General features: G+C 46.3%; 1 protein-coding gene across 3 annotated transcripts in view; it reads right to left on the bottom strand.

Moving 5' to 3' along the window:
- Positions 1–1,663: 1,663 nt before the first annotated feature.
- HSD17B4 (hydroxysteroid 17-beta dehydrogenase 4) overlaps positions 1,664–9,838 on the bottom strand; it is a 128,801-nt gene continuing 120,626 nt past the window's right edge. For all 3 annotated transcript variants that reach the window (XM_037901600.2, XM_037901601.2, XM_037901602.1), the window contains 2 exons: positions 3,838–3,965; positions 1,664–1,970 (listed from right to left, as the gene is read on the bottom strand). In XM_037901600.2, coding sequence (XP_037757528.1) covers positions 1,881–1,970; positions 3,838–3,965 — 218 coding nt within the window. In that variant the 3' untranslated portion in view covers positions 1,664–1,880. The remainder of the gene's footprint in view (positions 1,971–3,837; positions 3,966–9,838) is intronic.

Here is a 9,838-nt window from a genome sequence, read left to right as displayed (position 1 = left end):
GGATTGAATGTGACATATTAGCTGAGACCATCTCTCTCAAGTTAGAAATATGGATCAGGAACACTTTTTAGATTTCTTATTCATGGGTATGTTTGTCTATAAAATTGACAAACACAGATTCGCCTTCATCCCCATCCTAAGTTATTTATGTTATGGAATACGCTGAGTCTCTTTCTTTCTTTCCCCACCCTTGCTGCTCTCTTTCTGCTACTGGTTCTCTTTCCTCTACAATGCCTTCCCATCATGGTATTTTTCTGTACTTCATTCACAGAACAGAGGATAACTACTTTCCTATTAGTCTCACTGTTTTATTGATTAGCTTGGAAATTATAGTCTAAGTATTGTATCTGGCACCTCCAGAGCAACTCCAGATTGTTCTTCTGGATTCATCTCTGTCCATTTTGTAATATACCTAGCTTTCAGCAGAAAGGAATTTCCTCACTTAGCAACTATTTCTTGTTCTGCCATTATGCTGGCCCTCAAAAGAATGATTTCACAAAGGAGAGGTTGACTACTGTGAAGCCTTTGGTGTTGTGAGATAGACATTTTCAGCACTCCACTGCTTTTCAGCTAAAAAGCTCTCATGCAGCATTAATTATAACCATGTAGCTTCATCTGACCCAATCAGCAGATTCCTGTAACTGCTGAGCAAAAGTCATTGCAGAGTCGGAGAGTGAACGCAAAAGACTAAACATTTAACTTTGGTTTGTGTAGTGACTCAAAGCAAATGATATATAAAGAAATTCCAAATCAATGTGAAATACAGAGCTTTCATTTCCTCCACCTAATAGCAAGCTCTTGTAGCAGCGGGTGTTAGTGGTACTGACAACAGTACAGAAGCATGTATACATATTATTTAAATATGAGACATACGTCCCTGTGGTAACAAGGTAACTAACTCACTTAACCCCTTGGTTTCTACCTCTCATTGTAAGGGCAGCTGCTGAGAAGAAGACATTATCCTCCTTAAGTCTGTTATGATTACTATACAGTTGCAAGTCTTGACTTGACTTGCTTTGCAAGTAATTAAAAGTAACAATCTTTCAAGTACACAAAGGAAATTATTAAACAGTAGATCAAATATACAATGCAATTGCAATGCCCCTCCTGATTCAGGACTTGAACCAGGCCTTTTTCCAACACTGCATATTTTAATATTCCATTATCTTTAACACAGCTATAAACCTTTCAAACCTGCAGCATGAACACCTAATTAGTATACTAAATGGCCTGTACTGAAAGACACTGAGCATTTGCATTTAATTGGCACAATGGTAATTAATAGTAAATTTCTCTAAATGGCAGATAACCTGAATGTGGTGATGTGCTGAGTTCAAAGAGCTTTCTTGTCTACCGAAAGATATGCAGACTATATGTAAAAAATGAAACTGACCTCAAGTTAACAGCTTCTTTAAGATGTTTACAGGAGGCCATAATAAACCACCAACTACACCAATTGCAAAAACAAAATCTTCACATTCTTCGGCATTTTAATCATCAGACTTAAGCAGTATGAAAGGACTAAAGACAATGAAAAACAGTGATGCAGGAAGGAGGTATCAGCGCATTTTAATGATTTAATTTTCTTTATAATTGATATAGAAATATGTATTTTGTAAGAACTACACAAGTTTTATTTAAATAAAGTTACAATATGAGAAAATTATGATTCAAACTTTTATTGAGGAACAGAGAAAGAGACAGTGTTAAACAGATTTATATCAGGTTTTTGTATCTGCAACAATCAAAGAAACATATTAGCAGTAAAGTGAATCAGAACATAGACAATAAGAAATTTGTATAAAGATTCAAGCTCTGTTTCTGAAATGACAGCCAATCCTGTTCTTCTTAGGGGCCATTGACGTAGGCCATCTAGCAGTTCAGAGTTTGGCATAGTCTTTAAGAATCATCTCCAGCTTCTGGCTCAGCATGATGTTACCTTTCACTTTTAGTTTACCAGAAAAAAATGCCTATAGGAAACAGAGGGGAAAAAAATCATTTTCTTCAATTGTTTGCCCACTTCTCAAAGGTGTTATTTTAAAAAAAATGAACTACACTAGTAAATTGAGGTTTACTTTAGACATGTCTTAGAGGACAAACCTCACCAGGAAATGTCCATTAGCTATGAACAGAAGACATTTTAAGCCTCATTGTATGTAACATCAAAAATCACAAACACCAAGCTTCTTGAGGAATACAGGGATGGAGAAGGGTAGTGGTGAATGGAGAAGTGGAGGTGGTTGAGCCATTTCCCCATGCTTACCCGAGGGCTCAGCAGCATGGGAAGCGTGCTGGTAAAAGCTGAGCTTCTCCAGTCTCCAATGCCAGACATTAACAACTACGCAGAGGCAAGGCCCCAATCCCATCTTACCATACCCTCTTGAGTTCAGTGGGTGTTAACATTACCCCACTGTTACAGGTGAGGAGGATAGGAAAAGGATGACTGAACCCTACTCAAACTCACACATGGCCAGCCAGGATCTCCATTTTTAAATGGGTAAAAAAATCTGTCAGTTTACTTTTTTCTTAACACATTTACAATGGGGAGCACTCACTCATGCAACCAGAATAATCAGTCTTGGAGCGTTTTCACTGAAATTCCAATATTGCATATTTTTAGTTCTGCTCCTGATTTGATACCCAATTTATATGGGGATCATACTTTTTAAGACATTTTAAAAAATGTGTTTATTTAATCAATATTGCTGTACTTTGGTTTTGCAATTTGAAGGTTATATGAAAGCAAACAAAATTCTGGAATAGCACACTTCTCCACAGTCCTATTTACATAAAGATAAATTCAAATAAGAAACTGATGGAGCCAATAGTCCAAAATATAAATTGGTATCATGAGCATCTTCACCTGGAAAGCCCCTCCTCTCCACAGAAACTCACAGGTGATACTGATGTCTAACAGCAAATATTGTGCATGAAATGCAATCAATTTAATCCTTAGAATACAGAAATGCACAGATTGTCATAATCTTGTTTGTTTAGACCTTGTGCCTGCTATATAGCAAGGTCACAAAATATTTTTACTATATATATTCCTACTGCTCATGCAGTATATAGGAATTATATACTGATCAACACTGTTAGCTCCAAATTTTAAATTCAGAGTCCCTGTTAATTTCAGTCCTGTTGACTGGGATCAAAGAAGAGCTCTCAATATGATGAGCTAATTAAGAATGATGAGCTAATTAAGAATATCCATTTATCTAGGCTATAAACTGAATTATGTTAAATTTGAAACACTTAACTTGTATAACGTGTTTTTAATAATGAGTACTTAAGGAGGAACATTTGCAGATGCTCAAATGCAGACTCCATAGTATGTCCCTTTCTTTAACCTCCTCCCCTAAGTGATTTGCCTTATTTAGGAGGATTTATGCCTAATTTTATTAGATTTCTGTCTCATTATAATGCAACAGAAATCCACAGGCCCATGACTACAGTAATGGGCCTTTCTTCTTTATTACATTCTTAATGTACAAAAAAGTAGGTAATAATCTTGCAAGTCAGAATATTATTACATGCACAAGGTTGATATGAGTTGTTCAGTTAAGATTTGCAAAGTGGTATGTGAGATCTCACTTACAATAAGAAAGCGTGGTATCTCATACACCAGTGTGTGCCATTTTAGGAATGAGCACTGTACTCTATATAGCAGCACCTTTCACAGAGACTCAGTATTTCAGTCAGATTACTGGCCTACAAGACAGTCTTTTCTTCTAAATAAGCTGCACACTAGAAATTGTGCTATTTTAAGAATGTCTCCGAGTTAAACGAGTAATATTTCACCATGCGACTGACCATCTCTGTTCACAGTGCCTTTACCTTTTGAGGATTAATCTTGCCTAGGACCACCTCCATGAAGTCTTGATCCGAAAGGGTGAAAGTGGTGTCAGCAGAACCCTGTGCTGGCCCTTGATACACCTCACCAGAACCATTCTTTAAGTCAATAGCTGAGGAAAGGAAGTAAAGTTAGTTTTGTTTTTAAAAGAAGACAAAAACACATTTCAGTAGAGCCACGCACTGTAATTGATTCAGCTTCCAAGACCAAAAGAAACCACTGTAATCACCTAGTCTGACCTCCTTTAGAACATGGGCCATAGAACTTCCCCAAAATGAACCAGAGTATATCTTTTCAGAAAAAAAAATCCAATCTTGATTTAAATATAGCCACCTTATTTCCAGTCTCAATTTGTCTAGCTTCATCATTCAGCCATTGGATCATGTTATACCTTTCTCCGCTAGACTGAAGAGCCCATTTTCAAATATTAGTTCCCCATGCATGTACTTTTAGACTGTGATCAAGTTATCCCTTGATGTTCTCTTTGTTAAGCTAAATAGATTGCACAACTTGAGTCTGTCGCTATAAGACATGTTTTCTAATCCTTTAAGCATTCTCCTAGCTCTTCTTTGAACCCTCTCCAGTTTATCAATATCCTTCTTGAATTGTGGGCACCAGAACTGGATACAGTATTCCAGGTTACACTCAGTTTACCAGGTGATCCAGATTGCTCTGAATCAGTGACCTGTTCTATTGTTTACCAATCCTTAAATTTTTTTGTCATCTGCAAACTTTATCAGTGATGATTTTATGTTTACTGCAGGTAATTGATAAAAATGTTAAATAGTGTAGGACCAAGAACCAACCCCTGAGAGACCCCCGTGGAAACACACACACACTGAATGATGAGGTCCTGTTTCCATTTTGAGACATATCAGTTAGCCAGATTTTAATCCATTTAATTTTTAATAAAAATGATTAATTACTATTACACGCCTATGTCTGTGTCTAACTTTTGTGTTACCAGTCTTCTGGGAAAAAGAAAGTTACCTTTTCCGTAACTGGTGTTCTTTGAGATGTATTGCTCATGTCTATTCCACAATAGGTGTGCGTGCTCGCCATGTGCACTGGTGCTGGAAGCTTTTCCCCTAGCAGTACCCATAGGGGAGCGCCCCTAGTGACCCCTGGAGTGGCGCCATGCGCTCCCCCCACCCTCAGTTCCTTCTTGCCAGACAACTCCAATGGAGGGGAAGGAGGGTGGGATATGGAATAGACATGAGCAACACATCTCGAAGAACACCAGCTACGGAAAAGGTAACAGTCTTTTCTTCTTCGAGTGATTGCTCATGTGTACTCCAAAGTAGGTGATTCCAAGCTATATCTGTTGGAGCTGGGTAGGAGTTCACAGACTCTCGGGACGGAAGATGGCCCTGCTGAACCCGGGGTCCGCCCTGGTTTGGGGGACAACTGCATAATGCGAAGTGAATGCGTGAACTGAAGATCATGTGGCAGCCCTACAAATGTCCTGAATGGGGACATGGGTCAAAAAGGCAGTCGACGAGGCCTGTGCCCTCACAATTGGTGGCAGAGGGATTCCCGCCAGGTCATAACAGGTACAGATGCACAAGGTGATCCAGTTGGAGAGCCGCTAAGTGGAGATCGGCCAACTTTTCATGCGTTCAGCTGAGACGATGAAGAGCTGCAAGGACTTCTTGAATGGCTTAGTCTGTTCCAGGTAAAAAGCCAGAGCCCATCTCACATCCAGCGTGTGGAGGAGGTGCTCCTCACTGGATGCACGGGGCTTGGGGCAGAGGACCAATAGAAAAATGTCCTGACCCATGTGACAGGCGGAGACCACCTTCGGGAGGAACGAGGGGTGTGGGTGGAGCTGGACTTTATCTTTATGAAACACCGTGCATGGGGGCTCGGAGGTCAGGGCCGTGAGTTCCGAGATCCGCCTAGCTGATGTGATCGCCACCAGGAAAGCTACCTTCCACAAGAGGCGCGACCAGGAGCACGTAGCTAGCAGCTCAAATGGGGGGCCCGTGAGGCGGGCCAGCACCAGGTTCAGGTCCCACTAGGGGACGAATGTAGGGGAAGAGACGATCCAACCCCTTAAGGAATCGGCCAGTCATAGCATGGGAGAATACCGTGTGGCCCTACACCGGCAGATGGAAGGCCAAGATGGCCGCCGGGTGCACCTTGATTGATGACGGCGCCAGGCCCTGGGCTCTAAGGTGAAGGAGGTAGTCCAGAATAAGCTGGATCGGGTCGGCCATGGGGAGACTCTCCGCTTGTCTGCCCATCTGGAAAACCGAGACCACTTTGCCAAGTAGGCTCGGCACGTGGAGGGCTGCCTGCTTTCCAGGAAGACGTGCTGAACCCCTTCCGAACGTGTCCTTTCCTCCCTACCTAACCATGGAACAGCCACACCGTGAGATGGAGTGCCGCTAGGTTGGGGTGAAGGAGGCGGCCCTGGTCCTGGGATAGCAGGTGTGGGCGGGCAGGCAACGGCCATGGCAGGGCGACCGCCAGGACCGTGAGGGTCCCATACCAATGCTGCCTGGGCCATGGCTGGGGCAATCAGGAGGACCCGGGCCTTGTCCGTCTTTGTCTTTATCTTTTCCAGTACCCTGCTGATCAGCGGGAACAGGGGGAAGGCATAGAGAAACTGGCCTGACCAGGACAGGAGAAAGGCATTGGAGATAGCGCCCCGTCCCAGCCCATCCCAGAGCAGAACCAAGGACTGTGACGGTTCTGCTGAGTCGCGAACAGGTCCAGCTGGAGAATCATAGAATCTCAGGGTTGGAAGGGACCTCAGGAGGTCATCTAGTTCAACCCCCAACTAAATCATCCCAGTCAGGGCTTTGTCAAGCCTGACCTTGAAAACTTGTAAGGAAAGAGATTCCACCACCTCCCTAGATAACGCATTCCAGTATATCACCACCCTCCTAGTGAAAAAGTTTTTCCTAACATCCAACCTAAACCTCCCCCATTGCAACTTGAGACCATTACTCCTCATTCTGTCATCTGCTACCACTGACAACAGTCTAGATCCATCCTCTTTGGAACCTCCTTTCAGGTAATTGAAAGCAGCTATCAAATCCCCCCTCAGTCTTCACTTCCGCAGACTAAACAATCCCAGTTCCCTCAGCCTCTCCTCATAAGTCATGTGTTCCAGCCCCCTAATCGTTGTTGTTGCCCTCCGCGGGACGTTTTCCAATTTTTCCACATCCTTCTTGTAGTGTGGGGCCCAAAACTGGACACAGTACTCCAGATGAGGCCTCACCAATGTCGAACAGAGGGGAACGATCATGTCCCTCGATCTGCTGGAAATGCCCCTACTTATACATCCCAAAATGCCATTGGCCTTCTTGGCAACAAGGGCACACTGTTGACTCATATCCAGCTTCTCGTCCACTGTAACCCCTAGGTCCTTTTCTGCAGAACTGCTGCCTAGCTGCTCAGTCCCTAGTCTGTAGCAGTTCATGGGACTCTTCCGTCCTAAGTGCAGGACTCTGCACTTGTCCTTGTTGAACCTCATCAGATTTCTTTTGGCCCAATCCTCCAATTTGTCTAGGTCCCTCTGTATCCTATCCCTACCCTCCAGCGTATCTACCTCTCCTCCCAGTTTAGTGTCATCTGCAAACTTACTGAGGGTGCAATCCACACCATCTTCCAGATCATTAATGAAGATAGGGGGAGGGATAGCTCAGTGGTTTGAGCATTGGCCTGCTAACCCCAGGGTTGTGAGTTCAATCCTTGAGGGGGCCATTTAGGGATCTGGGGCAAAAATTAGGGATTGGTCCTGCTTTGAGCAGGGGGTTGGACTAGATGATCTCCTGAGGTCCCTTCCAACCCTTATATTCTATGATATTGAACAAAACCGGCCCCAGGACCGACCCTTGGGGCACTCCGCTTGATACCAGCTGCCAACTAGACATGGAGCCATTGAGCACTACCCGTTGAGCCCGACAATCTAGCCAGCTTTCTTTCCACCTTATAGTCCATTCATCCAGCCCATACTACTTTAACTTGCTGGCAAGAATACTGTGGGAAAAGTATGTGCACCACCTGTGGGTGGAGACACCACTCGTGCTGAAAGGACAACTCCTTGCTCAAGCGATCCGCCCACGCGTTCCAGGCACCAGGCAGATGGAAGGCCTGTAGGCAGATGTCGTGGGCTATACAAAAGTTCTACAGCCTGAGGGCTTCGCGGCAGAGGGCGGAGGATCTGGTCCCGCCCTGCCTGTTGATGTAGAACATCGAGGCTGTGTTGTCCGTGAGGACCCTGACCACCCAGCCCTCCAGGTGAGAGCAGAAGGCCATGCATGCCAGCCATACCACCCTGAGCTCCTTGACATTTATGTGTAGGGTCAAATCCTGAGCTGACCACAGACCTTGGGTCTGAACACTCCCCACATGGGCCCTCATCCCAGGTCCGACGCGTCGGACACCAGTTCCAGCAATGGGGCCCTGCCCCTGAACAGGACCTCCTGGAGCATATTTCTCAGGGAGGACCACCACCTTAGGGAGGCGAGTACTGGCTCGGGCACAGTGAGGACTTTGTCCATCCTGTCCCTGGCCTGGGAGAACTCCGAAGTCAACCAGAGCTGGAGGGGCCTCATCCTGAGTCTGGCATGACAGACCACATACGTGCATGCCATGTGACCCAAGAGCTGGAGGCACGCTCTGGCTGTTGTCACCGGAAACCTTGTGATTGTGTTGATGAGCCCTTTCAGGATCTTGGACCTGTCCAGTGGGAGGGAGGCTCTGGCCGACAAGGTGTCCAAGAGCATCCCGATAAACTCTAAGCATTGTACCAGGACTAACGCAGACTTGGTGTTGTTTACCAATGGGCCCAGAGTGGTGCCACGTGATCCCGCACTTGTGACCGGGAGCTGCCCTTGACCAACCAGTCGTCTAGACAGGGGAAGATCTGGACCCCCTGGCGTCTGAGGTAGGCCGCCACCACCGACATACATTTCATGAATACCCCGGGGGCAGTGGACAGGCCAAATGGGAGGACCATAAATTGGTAGTGTTCCTGCCGCCCCGTGAAACGGAGGAAGCGTCTGTGCCCCTCGTATATATGAATATGGAAGTACGCGTCCTGCAGATCAAGTCCCAAGTCCTGGAGTACCAGTCCGAATCCAGGGAGGGGACGATGGAGGCTAGGGAGACCATACGGAACTTGAGCTTCACCATGTACTGGTTCAGGCCTCGCAGGTACAAGATGGGCCTGAGCTCCCCTTTGGCCTTCGGGATAAGGAAACAGCAGAAGTAGTACCCCTTGCCTTTGAACTCCCCCAGTACCACTTCCACCACCCCAAGGCCCAGGAGCCGCCCCACCTCCTGCTTGAGCAGAGCCTCGTGCAAGGGGTCCCCCCGGAGGGACAGGGGAGGGGGGTGGTTGGGCGGGGTGGAAGTAAATTGGAGGGCGTAGCCCCGGGAGATGGTATTGAGGACCCATCGGTCCAAGGTCAGCCACGACCACTCTGGGAGGAAAGCACACAACCGATTGGAGGGGAAGCTTCATTGAGGGTGGATCCCTGTTGAGAACTGGCAGGGTGCCCCCGGGCATCCCGTCAAAACCACCTCTTCCCCGCCTGCTTGCCCTCGGAGGACCCAGGCTGAGGGGCAGGCTGAGACTGCCTCTGCAGGCACCTCTTATAGTCCCATGACTTCTTATAAGACGACTCGTATTTCGAATGGGTGACCGGAGCGGGAGTCTGCTGCGGCTTGAACTTAGGTTTAGCCAGAGCCGGAACATAGAGACCCAGAGTCTGGAGAGTCGTGCGGGAGTCTTTCAGGCCATGCAGCCTTGTATCTGTTTGTTCCGCAAACAGAGCTTTGTCATCAAACGAAAGGTCCTGCAGGGAGGTCTCCGCCTCGCTGGACAGCTCAGAGAGCAGGAGCCACGACGCCTGTCTCATGGATACCGCGGAGGCCATGGACCACGCAACTGTATCCGCTGCATCCGAAGCTGCCTGCAGGGTTGCCCGGCAGCTTCTGTGCCCTCCTCCACCAGCGCTTTGAACTCCT

The sequence above is a fragment of the Chelonia mydas genome, chromosome 5, assembly GCF_015237465.2.
Source record: "Chelonia mydas isolate rCheMyd1 chromosome 5, rCheMyd1.pri.v2, whole genome shotgun sequence".
In the NCBI taxonomy this organism is placed as follows: domain Eukaryota; kingdom Metazoa; phylum Chordata; order Testudines; family Cheloniidae; genus Chelonia; species Chelonia mydas.
This window is presented reverse-complemented; position numbering and strand designations above follow the sequence as displayed.